Below are 25,631 nucleotides of genomic sequence, written 5' to 3' on the forward strand. Positions count from 1 at the left end.
TCCACTGTCACCCTTTTTCTCTTGGTGTCAGAAAAACTTGTCAGAAGTGACTTGTGCTGATAGCAAAGGAATGAAGCAGCAGACAGAAATGACACTGGGCCAGGATGTGGGCGTGTTTTATGTTAATTTTACTTGACCTGACGTAAATGACGTTTTTTTCTGAACGGCGCATGCGCATGCGCCGTCCGTGGGGGTATCCCAGTGCGCATGCTCGAAATTAACCCGCAACAAGCCAATGCTTACGTCGTGAACGTCATTCTACGCAAAGCCCTTTTCGCGAACGACTTACGCAAACGACGTACAATTTTCAAAATTCGACGCGGGAACGACGGCCATACTTAACATAGGATACGCCTCATATAGCAGGGGTAACTATACGCCGAAAAAAGGCTTACGGAAACGACGTTAAAAAATGCGCCGGCCGGATGTATGTTCATGGATCGCCGTATCTAGCTAATTTGCATACTCGACGCGGAAATTGACGGAAACGCCACCTAGCGGCCAGCGTAAATATGCACCTTAGATCCGACGGCGTACTAAGACGTACGCCAGTCGGATCTAGCCCAGCTTCAGGCGTATCTTGTTTTGTGGATACAAAACAAAGATACGCCGGAGCAACCTAGAAGTTACGCGGCGTATCAATAGATACGCCAGCGTAACTCCTTTGTGGATCTGGGCCACTTAGTCCACTATATAGAGGAATGTGCTTTGTTCATATTTCATGTCTGAGGTTTACAACCACTTTATTTATTTTTGTTTTATTATATAAATATATATATATTATCATTTTAAATTTTTTTAGCTTATATCTGATGGGCTCCAATAAGGCAATGACATTATCACAGCTTAACTGCCTGAGTGCTTTCATACTGGGGCGGTGCACTTGCAGGATGGGAAAAAAAATGCTGGCGCAGTGCGTTGTACTGTTCCTCAAACGCCCCTGCCCTATTAAAATTAATGGGTGTCTCTTTCAAAGCGCCTAAAAAAGCGATTTAAAAGCGATAAGCGGGCACTTTTAACCCCTTCTGGGGGGCTAAAAGCCCCCCGATAGAGGCGCCAAAAGCACCGCTCTAACAGTGGTAAAGCGCCGCTAAAACTAGCGGCATTTTACCGCTAACAGACCCGCTGCTTCAGTGTGAAAGTAGCCTTAGTAGTTTGAATATTTCATCCGCTGTAACTGCTTGTTTTTTTTTTTTTCTTTGTATCCTTTCAGTGGTGACCCGCCTGCACCAGGGAAAATCGCAGCAGAAAATGGTGTCCGTTCCGCCAACCAGTCACCGCAGTCTGTGGGAAGCTCTGGGGTGGACAGCGGGGTAGAAAGCATCTCTGATGGGATTCGAGATCTGCCTTCTATTGCTATATCATTATGTGGCGGCCTCAATGACAACAAAGAACTGACAAAAGGTACGTTTTTAGAGCTTATGAACTTTTAGGCAAATATGAAAATCGTCTTTACTTTCTGAAATACAGCAAAAAGAAAAATGTAAGAATTTTTTATTAATAGATCTCTGTGTGCGTGAAGTTCAATGTTCTCCCAGTATATTAACAAGTAGACACAGATGATGTGAAAACAGAAAGAATGGTTTCAGCAATTGCAACTGTGATCAGGCTGTAAAGCTGGCCACACATTATACAGTCTGATTGTACAATCTTCTTTAGATCTACCATCAGCTATGTAGTGTAAGGGCCTGTCCGATTTGATACAAAATAAATAACTTGTGTAGGTTGGTCCTTATAATAGTTTTAGTAACTCTAAAGGACATGGTATAGAAATTGTACAATCAGATTGTATAGTGTATGACCAGCAGAAGGGTGAGGAAGCCATGCTACAATGTCCACTTACTGCCAAGCAACTGTCCTTTAGCACTTATTGGATTTTTTTGGCACTTTTAATGCAGTTTTCTGATATTTTTGTAAAAAGCGGTTCAGCCAGGTTTAGCCCCTTTGCGCTGGCCCCTTCTTTTGGCACTTTAGGGGATTTCAGATGCCGGGAAGGGGGGTGGGGTTTACGATCATGTGACCGCCAGCAGGGCATTCACCTGATTCCGTTAGCCGCCGGGAAGGGGGGTGGAGTTTACGATCATGTGACCGCCAGCACGGCATTCACATGATTCCGTTAGCCGCCGGGAAGGAGGGTGGGGTTTACGATAATGTGACCGCCAGCACGGCATTCACCTGATTCCGTTAGCCGCCGGGAAGGGGGGTGGAGTTTACGAACATGTGACCGCCAGCACGGCATTCACATGATTCCGTTAGCCGCCGGGAAGGGGGGTGGGGTTTACGATCATGTGACCGCCAGCACGGCAGTCACATGATTCTGTTAGCCGCCGGTAACTGTGTCAGAAATGCACAGGGCGTGCGCTCTCAGTACAAGTATGTCTGAAAATTGGTGCACAAATATGCAGCCTCTCGGCGCCAAGGCCCACCCACCGAGAGGCCGCATGTTTGCATACTGTGCCTAAGGGTTAAGAAAAATACAAGTACTGTAGCTGCTGACTTTTAATATTAGGAAACTTGCCTGTCTAGAGATCCAGCGCTGAGCTCACCCAGGCTAGTTCTTCACGGGTCTTCAGGTCCCCGGCACTGGAATGTTTAGTGTGGGAAGCCGGACGTGACTTCTTGTGGCTTCAAAGCCGGCTTCCCACTGTGCATGCGTGAGTGGTCCTGTAGTCTCCTGGGACCTGTCATGTGTCCCAGAAAGTTGTGGTTTAGGGGATGGAGGCGACTTCTGGTGGAAGTGGGAGCAGGTACCTGAAAAAACTAGGTACCTGCCCCCGCCCCCCCATAGTAAAATGTTAGAAATAAGGGGGGGGCGCATAATGCGGAACCTCCCCTTTAGTGTGAAGTTCCCTTGATGGTCTGCTTTGGCCATATTTGTTGTCCCCCATAGATGACTTCCATTTAGTGCTTACATTGGCAGGTCCCAGGCTAGGTTCTGATGAGCAGAACGGGCTCCAGCCTTGTGCCTGGCTTCACCAACATTTTCTGTAGAAGCCTGTTCCCATCTTTGTTTTCCAGCTTGATGTTCTTCATAAATGTGTGACTAAAATATTTATAGCACATTGTTCTACAATCTTGCAGTGTACTTTGTGAATTTCATTAAAACTTCCTCATCAGAAATAACGCCAGCCGCCTCTAGTGCCAACGGCTTGTATGCCATCTGTTTGTGTTCAGTATGTCTGTTCCAATAAAAGACTTCACACTGCAACACAGAGGTACTACTGTATGAGGATCTTGCTGGAGGTGACTTCTACACAAGAGCTGTCTAAAAAATGTTGGCATCTGTAGACTTTAGTAGTCATGAGGATAATGATATGATTTATATATATATATATATATATATATATATATATATATATATATATATATATATATATATATATACATATAAATGTGTGTGTTTGGATATATATATATATATATATATAAAATATACACATACACCATACACAGTTGTGCTCGTAAGTTTACATACCCTGGCCAGTTTTCAGGGAATATGAATGATAACACAAAAACTTTTCTTTCACTCATGGTTAGTGTTTATTATCAGTCCACTGTGTTTACTCTTTTTATATCATAATCACAACAGAAACTACCCTGAACAAAAGTTTACATACCCCAGTTCTTAATAGCATACAGTAGGTGTTTGTGATATTGTGTTTTTAGCACGACAGCATCGCGCTGATTCTCGGCGACATGGTGCCGAGATCTCGCCGACATCTCGCACTCACTGGAATAGTGACAGCACATCCCAGCAAGCGCGTCATAGAAGCGACGGGAGATCCGACTTGGATTCCCGCCAATTCTACACGTGTGCGGCGTTTGTTATGAATCCCGAGGGGGAAGTCCCCGCCGGATTTTAAATAAAAATCCGGCATGGGTTCCCCCTCAGGAGCATACCGGGCCCTTAGGTCTGTTATGAGTTGTAAGGAGAGCCCCCCTACGCCGAAAAAAACGGCGTAGGAGGTCCCCCTACAATCCATACCAGACCCGTATCCAAAGCACGCTACCCGGCCGGCCAGGAAGGGAGTGGGGACGAGCGAGCGCCCCCCTCCTGAGCCGTACCAGGCTGCATGCCCTCAACATGGGGGGGTTGGGTTCTCTGGGGCAGGGGGGCGCACTGCGGCCCCCCCACCTCAGAGCACCCTGTCCCCATGTTGATGAGGACAGGGCCCCTTCCCGACAACCCTGGCCGTTGGTTGTCGGGGTATGCGGGCGGGAGGCTTATCGGAATCTGGGAGCCCCCTTTAATAAGGGGGCCCCCAGATACCGGCCCCCCACCCTAAGTGAATGGATATGGGGTACATCGTACCCCTAACCATTCACCTGTAGGAAAAATGTCAAAGTTAATAAACACACCACACAAGGGTTTTTAAAATAATTTATTTTTCTGCTCCGGAGGCTCCCCCTGTCTTCTTTATTAGCTCTTTTACCAGGGGGAGCTTCTTCTTTGACGTCTTCGGGTGGGTGGGGGCCGCCGTCTGGTTCTCTTCCACCGCCGGGGGGGGGGTTGCTTTTAAAAAAGCCCCCACCCCCCGGCGGGTTTCCTCCGGCGTCTTCGGCGGGGGGGCTTCTTCTTCCGCTATCCCGACGGGTCTTCTCCGCTATCCGGGGGGTCTTCTCAACTCTCCGGGGGTCTCCTTCTATGTTCGCCGCTCTCCGCTGTTGACTCGGCGCACCCCGGTTCTTCCTCTCGCTGTCCGGTGCCTTCTTCTTTCGTGCTGTACATCTTCTTCTCCTTCTGGAGAAGAGAAGAAGATGACGTCACAGCCCGGAAGAAGAATACGTCACAGCACGGAAGAAGATAGACGTTCAGCGCTGAAGGAGAAGGCACCGGACAGCTGGAGGAAGAACCGGGGTGCGCCGAGTCAACAGCGGAGAGCGGCGAACATAGCAGAAGACCCCCGGAGAGTGAAGAAGACCCCCCGGATAGCCGAAGAAGACCCCCCCGGATAGCGGAAGAAGAAGAAGCACACCACCCCCCGCCGAAGACGTCGGAGGAAACCCGCCGAGGAGTGGGCGCTTTTATAAAAGCGACCCCCCCCGGCGGTGGAAGAGAACCGGACGGCGGCGAAGAGCGGCCCCCACCCGAAGACGTCAAAGAAGAAGCCCCCCCCTGGTAAACAGAGCTAAAGAAGACAGGGGGCGGCCTCCGGAGCAGACTAATAAATTATTTAAAAAAAACTCTTGTGTTGTGTTTATTGACTTTAACATTTTTCCTCCAGGTGAATGGGTAGGGGTACGATGTACCCCATATCCATTCACTTAGGGTGGGGGGCCGGTATCTGGGGGCCCCCTTATTAATGGGGACTCCCAGATTCCGATAAGCCCCCGCCCGCATACCCCGACAACCAACGGCAAGGGTTGTCGGGAAGAGGTCCTGTCCTCATCAACATGGGGACAGGGTGCTCTGGGGTGGGGGGGCCCGCAGTGCGCCCCCCTGCCCCAGAGCACCCAACCCCCCCATGTTGAGGGCATGCAGCCTGGTACGGCTCAGGAGGGGGGGGGGAGCTCGCTCGTCCCCACTCCTTTCCTGGCCGGCCGGGTAGCGTGCTTTGGATATGGGTCTGGTATGGATTGTAGGGGGACCCCCTACGCCGTTTTTTCGGCGTAGGGGGGGCTCTCCTTACAACCCATAACAGACCTAAGGGCCCGGTATGCTCCTGAGGGGGGAACCCATGCCGGATTTTTATTTAAAATCCGGCGGGGACTTCCCCCTCAGGATTCATAACAAACGCCGCACACGTTTAGAATTGGCGGGAATCCAAGTCGGATCTCCCGTCGCTTCTATGACGGCTTTGTCTCTATCGCGGCAAGCCAGCTCGGCGCTGGCTCCCGCGATGGGGCTTGTAGGTGCTCAATCTCGCCGAGAAAGGGAGCGAGATTGACACAATATCGCGTGCACCTACTGTATATTACCCCCTTTAACATCAATGACAGCTTGAATCTTTTGTGGTATTTGTGGATGAGGCTCTTTATCTTCTCAGGTCGTAAAGCATTCCTCTTGGAAAAAAGTCTCCAGTTCCTGTAAATTCTCGGGCAGTCTTGCATGAACTGCATGTTTGAGATCTCCCCAGAGTGGCTCAATGATATTGAGGTCAGGAGATTGAGATGGCCACTCCAGAACCTTCACTTTATTCTGCTGTAGCCAATGACAGGTCCACTTGGCCTTGTGTTTTGAAAAATTGTCATGTTGGAATGTCCAAGTACGTCCCATGTGTAGCTTCCTGGCTGAGGAATGCAAATGTTTCTCCAGTATTTTTTGATAACATACTACAGGGGTGTCTAACTCAATTTCATCATGAGCCGCATCAGCATTATGATTACACTCAAAAGGGCCGGATGTATCTGTAAGATTAGATGTCCAGCGCATCCCCTCTCCTTTACATTAGATGTCAAGAGCCACCCACCATCAGAAGTTGAGTCCCCCACTTTCCATTACATCACAGTTCACCCCCCTTTCCTTATGCTGCTGCTGGGAAGAAGCTGGATGCATTGCTTGAAAGCAGAAAGTAAGGGTCTGGAGTAGGACCAGAGGAGGGCTGGAGCGCTCCAGCAGCTGCAGGAGAGTTGTGAGGGCCACATGAAATGGCCTGGAGGGCTGGATTCGGCCCGCGGGCCTTGTGTTTGACACCTATGACATATTGCATTCATCTTGCCATCAATTTTGACCATATTTCCTGAAGCCTTTGTAGCTCACACATCCACCTCCATGTTTCACAGTAGGAATGGTGTACCTTTAATCATAGGCCTTGTTGACTTCTCTCCAAATGTAGCGTTTATGGTTGTGCCAAAAAGCTACATTTTGGTCTGATCACTCTAAATGACTTTGTACCAGAAGGTTTGAGGCTTGTCTCTGTACTGTTTGATGTATTGCAAGTGGGATTCTTTGTGGCATTTGCGTAGTAATGGCTTTATTCTGGTGACTCGACTATGCAGCCCATCTTTCTTCAAGTGCCTCCTTATTGTGCATCTTGAAACTGCCACACCACATGTTTTCAGAGAGTCCTGTATTTCACTTGGAAGTTATTGGTGTGTTTTTCTTTGCATCCCGAACAATTTTCCTGGCAGTTGAAATTTCAGTTGGTCTACCTGACCGTGGTTTGGTTTTAACAGAACCCCTAATTTTCCACTTCTTGATTAGAGTTTGAACACTGATGATTGGCATTCTCAATTCCTTGGATATCTTTTTATATCCCTTTCCCGTTTTATACAGTTCAACTACCTTTTCCCGCAGATCCTTTGACAGATCTTTTGCTTTCAGAATCCAGAAACGTCAGTGCAGCACTGGATGAAAGATGCAAGGGTCTGTCAGGAGTCCAGAAACTCATTGACCTTTTATACACACACACTAATTACAAGCAAACAGATCACAGGTGAGGATGGTTACCTTTAATAGCCATTCAAACCCCTTTTGTGTCAATGTGTGTGCATGTTATCAGGCCAAAATCACCAGGGTATGTAAACTTTGGATCAGGGTCATTTCGGTAGTGTCTGCAGTCATTATGATTTAAAAAGCGTAAACACAGTTGATTGATAATAAATGGCTTCAACCAAACACTAACCATGAGTGAAAGAAAAGTTTTTGTGTTATCATTCATATTCGCTGAAAAAATGGACGAGAAATCATAAATTCTGCCAGGGTATGTAAACTTATGATCACAACTGTGTGTGTGTGTGTATATGTGTATATATATATATATATATATATATATATATATATATATATATATATATATATATATATATATATATATATATATATATATATATGTGTGTGTATATATATATATATATGTGTATATATATATAAATATATATATATATATATATATATATATATATATATACACACACTTATTATTCTTTATTATTTTTTTCTAATTTTATTTAATATATTTTTTCCAGTGTATTGCTTACTTTATATTTTTCTTATTTGCGTACATTGTACTGTATCTTTACATAAAATAACCCATGTCTCTAAGTTACATCTCTAATACAATTTAAAGCAGAGTTCCAACCACATATATCATTTTTTTTTTTTTTAATCCATGTGTTACAATCATAGCATGCTAATTTTACAATTATTAGGCTACTAAATTGCGCCGCTTTTGTTCCTATTTTATTAAAACACTAACCTTATATTCCCATCTTGCTTGTGGGCAGGCAAAGCTGACAAGCATAAACTTCCGGGTTTACGGTGCTGCTGAATACCCAGCATGCACCGCCCGTTTGGGTTTACAGTGCTGCTGAATACCCAGTATGCACCGCCCGTTCTCGCGCATGCACAGTAAGCACACATCGTATCAATGAGAGCCCTTGGCGCTGCCCACTCACTCCTAGGAAAGAATGACATACATTTCCCAGGAGCCCTAGCGAGCACAGGCGCTGAGGGAAATGACGTAAATCGCCGCAGAGCTGAAGAGGCAGAATACTAGAGACCCCATAGCAACAGTGAAGAAGGGGTGAGTAAAAAAAAATTAAAAAATGTCCAATTGTTGTTGCTGAAGGATTATGATGTTTATTTCTGTAAAGTAAATTATATGGGTGGAACTCCGCTTTAAGCTGTGTCTGTGGGTTTTATTTGTAAACCATTCACAGGACAATTGAAATCTGGCTAAAGATTGTAAAAAGACGCAGAGAACATATGACTGTATTAAATGTGCCCCTTTCAGATCATCCTTTCCCCACTTCCTCCGGGGAAATAGAGACACTAAGCTCAGTATATCTTATAGATATCTTATCTTCTTTCTTACAGAGCAGTTCTTGGAGCAAGTTGTAACATACCAGCAATTTGTGGACAATCCGTCCATCATTGATGATCCCAACCTTGTTGTTAAGATCGGAAACAAGTATGTGCCGGTTCAGTCCAGCTGTTTTCTGTTGTAGAGCTTGTATTTAGTTATTTATAAAGTAGAACTATAGGCAGAACTTTTTTTTTTTTCATTTTGGATGGAGTAAAGGAGGGTCATAACCTCTGTTAGTTATTCTTTTGCCATATCTTTCCCATTGTGGAGATTTCCCTTCACTTCCTGTCCCAAAACAGGAAGTGAGAGGAAATCTTTGCAAATTTAGGCAATCCATTGGGGCCACCCAGGTCACCAGAACTAGTGTCCCCATTGAAAGATTTCCCCTCTATTACTTTTCTGGGGATTTTCTTTTACTTTCAATAATAACAATAAATAGGACATATAGAGAGGGTGAATCTCCCAAATGGAGGCACAGACTGCAATAAAGACTGACAGATGTTCTAATCCCTCTATAACTAAAAAAATAAATAAAAAAAAGTTTTGTCTTTAGTAATACTTTAATATGTTTTGCTGTATTCATTGAATAAATGGTTTTAGGTTCCATTCACACCTGATAGCAGGCGTAATTGCCGCGATTCTGCCCGCAGTTTCACCTCTCTGCAAAACGCACTACGTGTTAGCAACCTAATTACTTCTAAGGCACTTCAATTGCACTGTGATTTTGCCGCGATTGTCATACGGAAAATCGCACTGCAATCGCAGCCAATCCCAACGTGTAACGCTGTCGCTGAGAAGAAGCTCATGTTCCTTTTTGATTGCGATTGCGCAAAAATTGAGGTACAATTGTGGTGCCATTAAAAGTAATGGCATCACATTTTACAGCAATTTGAAATCACGGGTTGAATAGCGGGATTCAACATGCGAACAGGTGTGAATGGAGCCTTTGCATGGGATATATTTATCACTCAATTACACAATGCACTGACATGCTCACAGAACATCCCTGCAGAACCTAGTCTGTCAGCCACACACCACTCACATGCACAATAAGAAATCCCTTACAATGGCAGTGAAATGTACTGCTCCTGCAATCAGTGGTTGATTGCTTTTCAGAGGTGGTTTGCAAAGGTTTGGGAGTTGGTACTGCCCCCTCCTGAAAGTCTGCTTTTTTTCTAATCCGAAGGGGGATTTTTCATTGCAATGGTCAGCTTACAGTTACAGCTCGATCCCATTGACTTCACATTTGGCAAGCGGCAATGCTGCAACGTGTCACAGATTCTAAGAGCCATTGAGAGATCTTTAAGATCCACTATAGGTTGCAGTCATTAAACCTGACATTGAACAGACATTGGGGTTTCGTTGACCTGGAAAGTATCTGTGTGCCATTTTGGCTCAATGGCCGGGGGGATGTACAGACAGTGCATCTGTAACTGCTGTTAGAGTGCTGCCATGGGATTCAACCTGTCCTGGCTAATGTAGTGGCTTAAAGTGGAGGTTGCATCAAAAAAAAATGTTGCTTTAAACTGTAGCTTACGACTAAAAAAAAAAAAAAAAAGTAAGTGCCTGTAGGCTTCACAATCCCCACAAGCAAAATGACAACGGTGTAGATATAGTTTTATAAACTATCTTTTTTGAATAACTATGCAGATCGGTGGCGGATTGTAAAATAGTAAGTGACCGGATTTATATTATAAAAACGCAGGATGAAAGGACATTTAAAAAATGCTAATTGTGGTTGGAACTCCGCTTTAAGGAAAAAAGGGTGAACCCTGGAAGCCGCACATCCAGGGTGTCCTACTTGAACGAGTGGAGTGGCAACCTCAGCCTGGACTCCGACCAGGCTACGTCCCCCTACACGTTTTGCTCTGCCCCCGGAGCTTAATCATGTGGATTGGGGTTTCGTTGGCAAGGACACTGTTCACTGAGCTTAGAAAATAGACGTAGACTTGTTTTTAATCAACCAATCTTGTGCTTGTCATTTTTTGTCATTTCCCTTCTACATGATTGAATATTTCGAAGTGAACACAGGTCCACCTTATTTACCACCATTCGATTTTTAGTGGATATTTTTCTAGGTGAACAAAGTCAGATTGCTTGGTAAATCAACCCCTTTGGGTTGTTAGACTGTGAAAGCATAGTTAGAAAATCCAGACAGACATGGGGCGTTTTGGGGGCAGGGCGTATTCTTATGAATGGGTTATGTACTTTGCAAAGCATTGTGGAATTAGCTGAGCTATATGAATATTTAATAACTAATAAATAAAAAATTGTACAAAGTAACTATGAACCGGATGTATTATTAATTTACATTAAAGAACCTTATAATGCTGAATAATTCCACAGAGCTTTATATTGTACATTTGTACCTTTTCCATCAGTCGCAACTCCATACTACAGTAGAATGCAGTGCCGCTGCCACTGTCATATACACACAGACTTTGATTGTTGTGGATGGTGGCCGATTTTGTGTAAATGCATTAAGAAAAACTTACAGGAAATGTGTTCAGATAAAGTCCCTGTTGGGACCCGCACCCAGAATCCCAGTGCCACAAGATCACATTGTCTACCAACAAACCACTGTGCTGCTATAGGGGCCTTTTGTAGTTACTTGTGTTATACTACGCATTACTGGAATATATGTACTGCAATATATTACGTTGTGGTGCCATTCATTTTAAATGGTGCCATTCTGAATAGCAACCAATCGCACTAATAGAGTAAAAGCCAACACACTGATGCTGCAGCGAACATTAATGCACTTGCTGTGGACAGTGTTGAAGAAAATGGATCATGTTCATTTGCCATAGCTTTGTGTGCATTTGTAGCCCATTCTAAATGAATCATCAATGCATGTCAAGGTTGTATATGATCCCTCCAGACAGCCATACATGTATTAAAATTTGTCTGGTTCAGCAGGGACCATCCAAATTTCAATCCATGTATGGGCACCTGGGATGTACATTCATCGATCGATTTGTGTACAGTGAGCCTGTCAGGTTTTCCCTGAATGATTTATGCCACTAGCTATAAGCTGACAACGCTAATTATTGTGTTCTGCCAGCAGGTAAGGCTCCCCACCAACAGAACACAATGGCACTGCTGGAGGGATTCCCCCATCAGCATGGACTGTATTGATCTTGCAACCCATAATGGATGCAAAGAAAATTGCATAATCTATGGTCTGCTTAAAGCCAGCCATAGATTAAGCAATTTTCGAAAGTCGCTCTATTTCCCCATCAATGCAGTGCTGATGGGGGAATCCCACCCATGGAGCCATTGTGTTTTCCTGCCGGGGGCGAGGGGAGCCACCCCAGCTGGAAGAACACACAAGTGGCGGCTGGTGTTTTTTTCTGGTTGGGGAACACACAGTGAATATTGCTATCAGCTAGAGCCATTGGCAATAATCACATGAAAAATCTGACATGCTGGCTGTACCAAAGTTGATTGATCAATCAACTTCGTACATTCAGCCTGCCCATACATGGGTCTAAACTGGGGCAGTCCCTGCTGAACTGATCGAGATTCGAACCATCTATATACGGCTTAAGTCTCAGTCTGTCATTGCACGTTATGTATTTGTCTTCGCACTATACAGTATTCCCTGCATGTTTTCAACTCACTGATTTGATTATATTAATTTCCATGGTAACGGCATAAAAGTGCAGAAACAATGGTGCTATAAACTGGTAGCTGACTTTTCACACCTGTGTCCCGTCTCATTTACATATATGCAAAAACTGCTGTACTATGTCCTATGAATAATTCATGGAGCATATCATTATTATTGTCATTTTACTCTTGAGGAGCGCAATGCTTAACAAGCCAACATGACCTTTGCAACATTTTTAGAGAACTAACCTAACAGTATTAAAGTGGTATTAAAAGAGAAGTATGGGATTTTTAATTTTTTTCAGAATCACACTTACCTGGTGGATGCAGCATATGTCCCCCCGTCGGCTCTAACATTAAGAACCAAGCGATCAAACCCCGCCGATCAATCGATTCTTAGGGCTCCGTGAGCAGATTGCTGGTGACTTGTCAGTCACTGCCGTCTTACATAATAAGCACTTCCAAATGAGGCCCCTTTCACACTTGTGCTACTTTTTCTGTGAATTTGGACATCAGAGTTGCATGATAAGTCTTACCCTATGATTCCCATTCATATCTCTGCGACTTCATAGTAGTCCTTGTACTACTTTGGTTCGACTTTGATGCGAGTTGAGGTCTATAGACCTCAAGTTTACATAGGCATTCCCTGAAATTACGTCAAAATCGCTGTACAATTGTGCAAATTTCAAAAGTCGTGGCAGTGTGAAAGGGGCCATATAGCTTCCCTAAAGTACAGGGATCAAATACCTTATGTGCTCACAAGGGCCTTCAGTGCTCAGTAGTAGCATATCCTCCACAAGAACTTCTATTGTAGACAATCTGTTGCAGTGGACTTGCCATTTATCCAACCTCCCCACTCTTTTTCAGATGTAGTTGGTACACCTCTACTATTATATGTAGCCTTATACATTGGTAATGCTTTATTTACCAGCGCCTTCCAAGCCAAAATGGTAAGGGCCACCGGGGTTTTTCATGACCGAGTTATGTTTTTACGTGCATAATAGAGGATTAGGGTGAGTAGCGTGTGGATCACCTTTTTGGGAGCTAGTGGGTCTACCAGGCCCAATAAAATCTGCTTTTAGGTTTAATACCACTTTAATTGTTTTGCCTTGTAAAAGTAAATAATTTGATGAATAATAATCACTCTGTTACATTACAGACTTTTATTTTATGTCATTTGTATTTTGTATTCTTGATGTGAAATGTGATGGATTTTTTTTTCTTTTTTTAGATACTTCAATTGGCCTACAGCCGCCCCTCTGCTCCTGGCCATGCAGGCTTTCCAGAAACCATTGCCTAAGGTACTAAAACAAGGTTATGAGTGCAGAAGAAAGCTTTTCACAAAAGAAATATGAAGGCTGCTATTGGTTGTCTTATTTCTGCTAGGGATCCCGCTAACCCTCTTGCTTCATTACTTTGACTCACTGACCTGGACTAATTATGGCGATGAGGACTTCTGACTTTTCCTTGACTTTCCTCATCTACATGATTGTTTTGAGTTGGAGACCCAAAGCCAAAGGGTCACTATGATAGTGGGGAATTGTCAGAAGGAAACAAGCAGTGATGGCCCCTCGTGTTCCTTTCATGACACTTTACCTGTAGCTCTATTCTCAATCCATGAAACCTCCTCTCCTTATTATTGGGTCTTCACAAGCCACATACACCTTTTGCTCGTTTATTTTGAGAACCAAGATGTAGGCATTTTGGGAAGTATACTGTCATTAAGAGCATAAAAAAGCCATTCAATATGGTAGTAGTTTACTATATAATGGCCAAAAAATTCACACTAACAATACCAAACCAACTCAAGTGTAATCAAAGCTTTATGTGCTAATATACATCTATTCAAATTATATAACGTTCTTAGTACAAAGAGATACGTATACCCATTCATATACAAGTTGGTTGGGTATTGTTTATCAAGCTTTTTGCTGCGCTTGATTTGATGTCAGAGTTCGCATGGAAGGCTTTGGCCTGTTTCACATGGGCTTCAGCTTGTAAAAGAGCAATGTGAACAGCAAGCTTTAAAGCGGTTGTAAACCCTCCTATCTTTTTCAGCCAAGGAAGCTGCCATCTTGGCCTTTGTTCAATCTTCAACTGCCATGAAGCTGCACATGTGATCAGTTATGACACCAGCCATTGGATGGTTTGACAGTTTGGTTGAGAGCACAACCAATGTGCAGTTAGCATTCCCGGCATGCCGGGAATGTTAACAGTTTTTTTAAGTGTTACATCGATGGGTTTACAACCGCTTTAACAAACATTTGCAGAGGTTTCAGCAAGCCTTTCAAGTACCATTTAGCTCTAGTTTGTAAATGTTGAACATGCATCCTAATGGGAGTGTTGATTGCCACTTTAAGCAAGTTCCTAGCAGGCTTCAACGGCCTTTCAACAAGAAGTTCTTAAGCCTGCTAGCAGCTTGCTTAAAGTGGCAATCAACACTTCCATTAGGATGTGTGTTCATCATTTACAAACTGGAGCTGAATGGTATTTCAACCACCCTGACGATATGATTATGTCAGATTTTTGCGACTCAAAGTGGTACAATTTTTTGCATAGAAATTTGGTGTTTTATATTGTAGGCCTGTAATTCTAAAGTCCTGTACACACGATCGGATATCTGATGGAATCTGATCCGATGGATTTTTTCGTTGGATTGAGCTGACTTTCATCAGTCTTGCCTACACACCATCAGTCAAAAATCCGATTGTGCTAAAAACGCGGTGACGTACAACACTACGACGAGCCGAAAAAAATGACGTTTAATACTTCCGAGCATGCGTCGACTTGATTCTGAGCTTGCGTGGATTTTTGTCCGATGGAGTTCCACACAGACAATTTTGTTTGTTTTTGTTTTTTTATCCATAGGAAAAATTTAAAGCATGTTCTATTTTTTTTCACCGATGGAAAAAAAAACTATGGGGCCCACACACGATTCATTTGTCCGATGAAAACAGTCCATCAGTCTGTTTTCATCGGACAAACTGATCGAGTGTAGTACACAGCTTTAGTAATAACTCACTTAAATCTGTCCAAACGAGAGTCTAGTAGATATCCCAGGTATGATAAAGTTTGAAACACAAAATCATAAATTATAATATAATAAATAGATATAAAAAATAATAATTAATTTCCCCACGATTCACTATCGCTCAATTCTATGTGTATTGTATGTGTTATGAATTTAGTACTTTTTGAAATTGCTGCCAGGCTCCACCCCCATGCGTTGCGACACTCGCAGGGAACGGAGCCTCGCACACAGAGCATGGGGCGGAGGACAGAATATAAACAAAGGCGTCAGTGCTACTACCCATACATCACATGGAAAGCAGAGCTCCCGGGTGCTCGATCCACAGTCGCTGGCTGCGTAGAATAATGAGAAAAAGATGATCTGCACTTCGGTCGTTGCTCTTAAACAATTGACATATTTGTTGACAAGCCACAGTAGTCAAATAGGAAAGGTTGACATGTTTCAGCCTGTAAGGCCTTAGTCATAACCACCATGGGACGGAGGACACAGCCCATGGACACATCGGGGGGACATTGCAGGATCCTGGGGACAAGGTAAGTATACTGCACCAGGATCCTGCAATGCAATCCCGTGTGTGACTTGGAGTTACCACTAATGGTACTGAAATGAGGACCGCCAAGGAGGTTAAAAGCTTCATCAAAGCTTGGTGAAAGTGTGGAACAGGCCTCATGGTTTAGTATGGTAGTAGTTTTGAGCAGTGGGTTGCCTACTCCCAGGAAACTGATTGTAGTTTACTAGGGACCCCTACCACACTTTAGGTTGGTCAGCTTTTAGTGATAACATACAGTTTACCCTAGTACACACTAGTATTTTATTTTTTTTGGTCAACCCAGTTGAAGGAAAAAAAAAAAACTGAAGAGCTCGGGAGGAGCCACTATACTAACTTTGCAATGTTAGTACAGCAACCTCCCTTGCTGAGCTGTTGTGTTCTGAGAGGGGGACGGCCCCTCCTGCAAGAAGACTCCGATCAGTGCTCTCAGCCATTGGCTGAGAGCACTGATCGGGAGTTGATTGGCAGACCTTTTTTGGTCATGACCCTTTGACAGAAGCCGGCCAGCTGCCATACACACGGGTCAAATATCAGCCGGTTTCTATTGAACCGGCCGAGGCTGCCCGATATTTGGCCCGTGGGTACTTGGCTTAAGTATGAGTAGAGTTTCTGCCTCCGAAAGGATTTTTCCACTGCACTATGTTGACCAGTAAGATTATTATTATTTTTAATATTATTATACAGGATTTATATCACACCAACAGTTTGCATAGCACTTTAAAATACAAAGAGAGACAGTATAGTTACAATACAGTTCAATACAAGAGCCCTGCTTGTGAGAGCTTATGTGTAACTATCTCAATGGTCACCAGCTTACACCAGTCCATAGTCACTTGGGTCATCGCTTCAGGGAAGGCCTGAAAGTGCACTTATGGCCTCTTGCACACAATACTCCTGTTTGAGCTTCTACTTTTTCAGACGATTTTTTTTGTATGTATTTCACGCAATTTTGCACGCATTTTCACACAAACGTATTCTCGCGTTCTTGTTCTGCAGTATATAAATGAAGATTTTTACACATTTTGTGCGCAATCGCATGTGTTTGGATGCATGAGGCGTAAACTACTGACCAAAGAATGCACGGCACATTACAATTATTGGGCTGTATTTTAGCTTGGTAAAACAAAAAAGCTGTACTAAGCTTTTCCAAGCTGCAGTGTGTGAGAGGCCTAAGACTGCCAGAAAATGAAGTATTTTCTCCATAACATTTCAGTGATGCATGATGATTTGGTTGTCTCGCTTCACCTATTTTGTGTTTGTGTCCTGCTTTGTGTAGCATAACCCATTTGTGTCTTTGCCAACATTCTTAAATTAGGAATTTTCACCACATTTTGAAATGGATCATAAAAAAATAAAATAAAAATAAAACTTTGGCTTCCCATTAACCACTTCAGGTCTGGTCCAATCCCGACATTCCTCTCCTACGTGTAAAAAAAAAACGTTTTTTTTTTTTTGCTAGAAAACGACTTGGACTTAAAGCGGAGGTTCACCCAAAAATCAACTTTCTGCCATTAGATCCAGCATACTGCTGACATCTGCAGTATGCTGTTTTTTTTTTTGTACTTATCGTTTTATCAGCCGTTGTTATCCGGCTCTGAGCGGGAATTCCTTCCGGGTATAGGCGTTCCTAAGCCAAGCGGAGTTGATTGACGGGCTGCTAAAGCGCGTCACGCCTTCCGAAAATACCCGAAGTGACATTCGAGTGTTTACGGCGCCTGCGCAGTCAGCTCTACATGGCAGGCGCAGGCGCCGTAAACACTCGAGTGTCACTTCGGGTATTTTCGGAAGGCGTGACGCGCTTTAGCAGCCTGTCAATCAAATCCGCTTGGCTTAGAAACGCCTATTCCCCGCAGAAATCCCCGCTCGGAGCCGGATAACAATGGTGATAAAATGATAAGTACAAAAAAAAAAACAGCATACTGCAGATGCTGGATCTAATGGCAGAAAGTAGATTTTTGGGTGAACCTCCGCTTTAAGCAGAGGCCCTAGAGAATAAAATGGTGGGCGTTGCATATTTTTATGTCACACGATATTTGCGCAGCGGTTTTTCATACCTACATTTTTTCGAAAAAATACACTTTAATGAATCTTAATGCAAATTTTAAAATACGTTGTTACGCTGAGTAAATGGGTATCAAACATGTCCTGCTTTAAGATGGCGTCCACCTGTGGAACAGCTCCAAATTATGGTACCTAAAAAACCTGCATAGGCAATGATTTAATAGCCTCTATAAATTACCATTTTAGAGTTGCACAGGAGGTCTGGTGCTAAAATTATTGCTCTCGCTCTGTCGATCACATTGATACTTCACGTGTGTGGTGCCATTGTCGTTTACATATGCACGCGGGACCTACGTGCGTGTTGGCATGTGCGTATGAGCACAGAGGAACGGGGATGCTTTAATTTTTTTTTTTACTTTATTGCTATTACAAGGGATTAACAACATCCCTTGTAATAGCATGGGCAATGATAGGTCTGCTTTATGGATTGACCCCAGATCTCTCCTCTGGCCTCGGATTAGATTGGTCTGATTGGCTGCTTTCCTGCTCAGTAACAGTCAGGTAAACAAAGAACAGAAACAGGAAGTGAGCAAACCCTCATCACTTCCTGTTTCTGCTGTTGCACAGTGAGGGGAGCAACATCCGTTCCTCTCACTGTGTGCCCAGAGCTGGATGTCGCCGGTCGCATCTTCACAGGCTCCCCTTCCACCGCCTGTGAAAATAATCCTGCAGCTCGTTAGCTGTTCATATTACTTTTATTTTGTGCAGAATCGCTGGCCCTAAAGAATGATATCTAGATCATTGCTTCAGCAATGACCGGGATATCACGCTTTCCATCCGAGGATGTTTATAAATGTACAGCAGACGGGGAGTGGTTAAAGAAGAATATTTGCTGCAGCATTTAATGATGAGGGAATCTTTTCTTTGTTTTTCCGTAGTCCCCTGGCAAAGTCCCACAAATACCTGTTGAGTATGCCTGTGAAGTCCATCTAATGCAGCTTCATGTGGGGATGTGGCAATGATGCTGCACGGTTCCTGAATTCAGAGCAGAGGAGTAGTCACTCCCGTGCAGGCTATACCTGCTTGCACTACTTTGGGATGAAAAGATATCGCAGGGGGCGTGGCTATTGGCATTGTCACTGTAAGCTTGTCAATCAGCATCCGGCTACACCTAGACCTGCCCACTGTTGCCAAATCCCCCCTATTGTGAGCTGCAGTGTCTGGAACAGAGAGCATGTGAAACAAATACAAAGGGGGATTTGGCTCTGTCAGGGAAGGTCAATTATATGTTTTTTAGACTGTCATGGGAGAGTTTAGTTGTACTTTATTTGGTTCAAATCAGTCCAGTTTTTAGCAGAAGCGTTAACTCTTTTGCACCCAAAACTGGGGCTACTCCCTGAAAATCTGGGGCTGTTGTCCATGTATTATTTTCATATCATGTTTGTTATGAGAAGGACTGACTGGTAGCTTGAGCTGTTAATAGCAGAGTTATAGTAGATGGCAAGCAAGCTGTTCATAGCAAGAGATCTTAACTACAGTGGGCACTTACCAGCCCTGTACTTGTACACTGGCACTGCGCTGGTAAAGTGACAATAAACAATAACACACATCCACTACTTAAAGTGGTTGTAAACTCAAATACTACTGCCAGCCCCTCTTTTCTATCAATCCATCCTACACAGTGTACATGTTTGTATAAAACGATGCCTTTTAATATCTAATCTCAGATCTTTTCTGGCCATCACGTGGCCTCCGGCTGCTCTCCTCCTAAGGGCTACAGCGGAAGGGGCTGTGATCTGACATCAGCCGGGGAGGTCACTTGACTGCTGTCCGCTCAGCACCTCCCATTGTAGCCATTAGATCGGAGGAGAAGAGCGGCTGGAGGTCACATGACCGACCAGACAAGATCTGAGATGAGGTATTTAGAGGCATTGTTTTATACAAACATTTACACAGTGTAGGATGGCTTGATAGAAAAGAGGGGTTGGCAAGCAATCGGAATCGACGGCTCACACACACAGGAGCTGACAGGCAGGGAGGGAGGGGGAGAGAAGAGAGCAGTGGGATGACAGAGGCACGTAAACTGACCACGGTAATCCTAGCTCAGCAGCCATGATATCCGTGGTCAGCACACTAAGGGGGACACAGGAACTGGCAGGATCAACCATTTTTTTTTTTTTAGAGCAGAGAGAGACACATCAGACAGCACAAGCACTGTGTTTAACCTGCTATAGGGGAACAGGATCTCTCTTTTTTTTTCTTTTAAGGGTTACAACCTCTTTAGTGGTCCTCCAATCTGTTTTTCATGACATTTTCTTACTGTGTTTTTTTGCCTCCTTGTAACATCCTCTGTGAGCTCCTGAACCTCTCTTTTCTCCCCTCACTTCTGTCTGTTTGAAATTAACAGTGCACATAAGCTGCAGTTATGTGCACTCCCCTATGCACACTACACATCCTATAGTTCATAGTCCATCATGGGAGTGAGTAAGGGAAGGTGGCTATGCTCCTACTCACAGTGGGACCATGAAGAATGAATATAGCCACCCTTTAAGAGGAAGTCACATCACAGCAGCAAACAAAAAAAAAAGAGTCTGGAAGAGATTGAGAGCAATAGAAGGTACTTGTTTCTGTTAAAGTGGAGTTCCAGACTTTTTTTAATGTTTATTAAAAGTCAGCAGCTACAAAAAGCATATCTGCTGGCTTTTAATAAACATACACTTACCTGCTCCACTGTCCAGCGTCGCGCTGCCCGACGCGCCTGGCAAGTTTGAATTTTTTTAGGGCTGTTACTGATTACAATTTTCGCGTTCGATTAATCGATTTTTTTTTTAAACGATTAATCGACTAATTTCGATTTAATTATAACGCACTTACAGATCCAACTACTTTTAGCTGATCTCCTTGCATTGCAGCTCTGCATTAGTCAGTGGTAAATGTGGTATACACTATATACAATCACCTGACACTAGTTAGTTTCCACAATCCATGACTTAAAGGGTCACTAAAGGAAAATATTTTTTTAGCTAAATAGCTTCCTTTACCTTACTGCAGTCCTGGTTTCATGTCCTCAGTGTTCGTTTTTGCTTTGAAGTTGCTGTAATTCTGCTCTGATCTCCACACTTCCTGCTTGTCTGGCTCCTTATGAAAAATCTCATGGCAGCTTCATCAGATTCATTTTAAAAACAAAACACTGCCCTGGATTTGTTTGTTTTTGTTCTGTGGGTCTCTTTACTTCACAGAAACATGAAACCAGTTTAAAACCGAAAGTGAAACTGTAGGCACATTATATGATTGATTTTTATCTATTTTTAATCATTTTTTAAAGGAATCAGTTAACTTTTATGTCACTATACCCTGTAAACAGTCATTTCAGCTAGAATTTTTTTTTCCTTTAGTGACCCTTTAACTTCACTGTTCACACAAATACGTTTTAAATTTGAATTGTAGAATGGACGCAAGTAATTTTTTCTTATTAAACTTTAAGAAAGTTAGTTTAACTTTAATTATAAAACATATCTAGTATATTGACTGTCAGTCACTTTATAGTAGGCAAGTAGACATCACTTTTGCCAGTCACACAGACATACCAGAGTGTTTACATTTTCTGGAAGCAGACATGATCGCATTTTATTGACAATATACCCTGAAGAACTGAACAGTCTTTCGCACAGAACAGATGTTGCCGATACACAAAGAATTCTCTGCACAAAACTGCTTAGGACAGGAAAATGATGGTTATTTTGGCCCCTTCTCCTGATGGAGCCTGATGCATCCTCCTGCTCCACAGATGCAAAGGTACCTCAATCAGGACCGCCATCAGGGGGGTACAGGCAGTACACCTGTAAGGGGCCCAGATGGCAACTCCCTTTTTTTTTATGTATTTATTTTTTATAAAAAATATATATATTTTTTTATATATTTTTATTTTTTATTAAAGGGCCATTTTTTTTTTTTTTTTTTTTTTTATAGAGGTCAGGAGGTCCCCAGGGCCCCGGATGGCAACCCCCCTTTTTTTTTTATTTTTTTTTAATATATATTTCTTTAATATATTTTTATTTTAATTTTTATTAAAGGGACAATTTTTTTTATTATAAATGTTTATTTTTATTTTTTTCTATATTTTTTTCTTTATTTTTTATTAAAGGACCCAGAGGTTTCTTTTTTTATTATTATTAAAGGGCCCAGAGGTCCCGGATGGCAACCCCCCTTTTTTTGTAATTTCTTTAAAAAAATATATTTGTGTGTGTGTGTATATATATATATATATATATATATATATATATATATATATATAGGGCCCAGAGTCCCCAGATGGCAACCCTCTTTTTTAAAAATATATATATATATATATATATATATATATATATTTTTTTTTTTTTTTTTTTTTTTTTTTGTAAAGGGCCCCCCCCCCCCCCCCGCTTCGCAATTTCAGGCGGAAGCACTCCCCCCCCATGTTCTCTGCTTCAGGGGGCCCATGCCTAAAGCTGTGTAAGGGGCCCCATAATTCCTGATGGTGGCCCTGACCTCAATCCAATGGGTGCAGTTTGCTCGCATCCAGCAGGGTAAGTCTCACTGTTCAGGCTGTCCTGTGATGTCAAGAATTTTGATTGATCAAAAAAATTAAAGATTAATCAAGGAATTATTCTTTAATTTCCCCAGCCCTACATTTTTTGTCTGGTATCAACATTTTCATTCTGTTGAGTCCCATAGTGGCCTACAGGTGGCGCCCCTTCCAAAGCCTTCAGGTCTTTACCTGCACTTGCTGTAAACTTCACTAATAGGAAAATATGATGCCGTTTTTGGAAGCACAGTCTTATTACAGGATCATAAAATAAGAGTGGTTACAAAGGGGAATAAATGCCACATCAGTTATTTCCTTCACCACTTTTCTTGCCTTTTTTTCTTTTCAAAAAGGAATACTGACATGATTAAAATCCATGGATTTCCAACTCCATTCAGTCTCTTGGTAGAGAAAGGTACAGTAGTTCAGTGGTGTCAGTAGGAAGGAAACTGAATGCGTCAAATTTTACCACAAGTAATAATAAAACTTACCATGAGTCAGTACAGCACATATTGCCATGACCTAACACTATGGGGGAGATTTTCTAAAATTCAGAATCTGGTACAGCTGTGCAAGGTAACCAATCGGCTTCTAACTTCAGCTCAATTGGTTGCTATGCACAGCAGTACCAGATTCTGTGTACTCTGGTTTTAGTAAATCTCTGCCTTTATATTTTTTAATTGGGTGTTTCTAGTGGGAAAGAGGAAAAAAAACACTGCTCTGAGCTCCCTCATATAACTTACAGCCTGGACAAAGATGGCACGGTCTGTGTCTGCCAGGTACATTGTGGGTGTTTTATATAAGCAAACACTGCAGAGGGTCTGCTGTTTTCCATTAGGTAGAGGCAGCCGGGTGTAAAGTCTGCTATGTAATGAGCACAATTGTCAGCCACTATTTGCTTATCTGATTACAAGCTGTACATAAAAGCAGCACACATGCTGATTGATTGATGAGGATTATTTCCATTAAAGTGATTGTAAACGATCACCTTGTAAAACGACCCACTCAGTTTGAAAAAGAAATGAAAGGCAAAACATTTGTGTATAGATCTTTCCCCTTTTTTTTTATAAGTGATCACATTCCCTCTGTTCTCAGCTGCATAAGAGTTGGGGGGAGGAGAAGCAACTGTACACAGAGCTTCCCAGTGAATGGCTGTGAGGGAAGGGCAGGATAAGTCTGATCATTGGAGGGGAGCAGGCTGAGTTTCCAGTATAGCTGGAGAACTGACCGTTGTGTGCTCTCCTGCTTAGTGTGGTTAGTTTTTAATAGGAAAGTGGAGGGACTAGCAAGAACACCAGGGATTTCAGAGAATAGGAGACTTTTCCATACAAGTACATGGTACAGCAGGCACATATGAGGAATATGAAATGTTGGCGTAACAAACACTTTAAAGTGGTTGTAAACCCTTACATATATCCAGTAAAGTGACTAGTCTCGGGCAGCTGGTGTTTTTTTTTTTGGGGGGGGGGGGGCTGCAAACAACCACCCCCCCATCCCTCTCCTGTGTTCTCTCCTTGCTTCTGCCGTGCAGCTCCTCCCCTCCTCTTAGGCATCCAATAGTATCGCCTGTCCTTTCAGCCAATCGGGTGACAGGTCTCTTACCCGCTTCCTGATTGGCTGTAAGGAGGACCAGTGTTAGAATAGTAAATATTCATTTGATATTTTAGCATACCTGGGTGGGCTGTGAGCGCCTTCTCTGTGCCCAGAGTCCACCCTATTTTGAGCCTATTAGAACCTATAGTGTACTTAGAAAAATAAAACACCCCTGCCGCTGTAATTCATGTGCCCAGCATCTGAAAAGGGGCCGGACACATTGGATAGGGGGGGTGGCGGCATGGATAGGAGGGGGGCGCCCCTGGTCTCAGGTACTACACAAATTTTCCTACATCAATTGTACCTGTTTATGGGTAGCCGTCTTAACCCTACATCCATTCAAAGTGCAGAATTTACACAGGATCTCTCAGTTCTGAAAAGCAGGGGGCTTTATACCTATTAGATGGGTACCTTAACAATCACAACAGACAGGGGTATACAATGTACTATTAACTAGGGTTGTCCCGATAGCGATACTAGTATCGGGAGCGATACCGAGTATTTGCGGGAGTACTCGTACTCCCGCAAATACCGCCGATGCCTAAATAGAATACTCAGCCCCCCCACCCCCGCTGCTACACTGCATCCCGCCGTCGCTTGGTTAATACGAGCGGGGAACATTACAGCTTTCATTTGAATAGCTGTAATGTTACCCGCCGCGCCACGTATAGACACTCCCCCTTGCTCGGGTGATTTGTCCAATCTCTATACGCAGCGCGTAACATTACAGCTATTCAAATGAAAGCTGTGATATTCCCCACTCGTATTAACTAAGCGGCGCGGCAGCATGCAGGTAAGGGGGGGGGGGAGGTGGCTGCATATATGGGGGGACATGGCTGCTTATAAGGGGGACATGGCTGCTTATAAGGGGGGACATGGCTGCTTATAAGGGGGGACATGGCTGCTTATAAGGGGGACATGGCTGCTTATAAGGGGGACATGGCTGCTTATAAGGGGGGGACATGGCTGCTTATAAGGGGGACATGGCTGCTTATAAGGGGGGACATGGCTGCTTATAAGGGGGGACATGGCTGCTTATAAGGGGGGACATGGCTGCTTATAAGGGGGGACATGGTGGCATTTGTGGGGGGACATGGCGGCATTTGTGGGGGGACATGGCGGCATTTGTGGGGGGACATGGCTGCATTTGGGGGCACATTTAAAAAAAAGTATCGGTATTCGGTATCGGCGAGTACATGAAAAAAAGTATCGGTACTTGTACTCGGTCCTAAAAAAGTGGTATCGGGACAACCCTACTTTTAACATATAAGCACACACTCAGGTTGGACTTGATGGACTTTTGTCTTTTTTCAACCTCACCTACTATGTAACTATGAGAGCTGAATTTATATCAGTAAGGAGAGCTCTGAGAGCTGATTGGAGGGAATTGATACCTCCCTTTACACAGGAACAGAGCTGAGGCTGTCAATCAGCTGAAGGTCCCTCCCCTGTCACCTTTTTTTCTCTTGGTGTCCGGAAAACTCATCAGAAGTAATTCATGATGAGAGCAAAGCAAAGAAGCAGCAAGCAGAAATG

At 43.4% G+C, this 25,631-nt stretch overlaps 1 protein-coding gene across 4 annotated transcripts in view; it reads left to right on the plus strand.

Moving 5' to 3' along the window:
• Positions 1 to 25,631, plus strand: part of LPIN1 (lipin 1) — a 275,839-nt gene that overhangs the window by 186,891 nt on the left and 63,317 nt on the right. For all 4 annotated transcript variants that reach the window (XM_040348571.1, XM_040348572.1, XM_040348573.1 and 1 more), the window contains exons 9-11: positions 1,214 to 1,404; positions 8,759 to 8,852; positions 13,591 to 13,660. In XM_040348571.1, coding sequence (XP_040204505.1) covers positions 1,214 to 1,404; positions 8,759 to 8,852; positions 13,591 to 13,660 — 355 coding nt within the window. The remainder of the gene's footprint in view (positions 1 to 1,213; positions 1,405 to 8,758; positions 8,853 to 13,590; positions 13,661 to 25,631) is intronic.

The sequence above is a fragment of the Rana temporaria genome, chromosome 4 (genome assembly GCF_905171775.1).
Source record: "Rana temporaria chromosome 4, aRanTem1.1, whole genome shotgun sequence".
Lineage (NCBI taxonomy): Eukaryota > Metazoa > Chordata > Amphibia > Anura > Ranidae > Rana > Rana temporaria.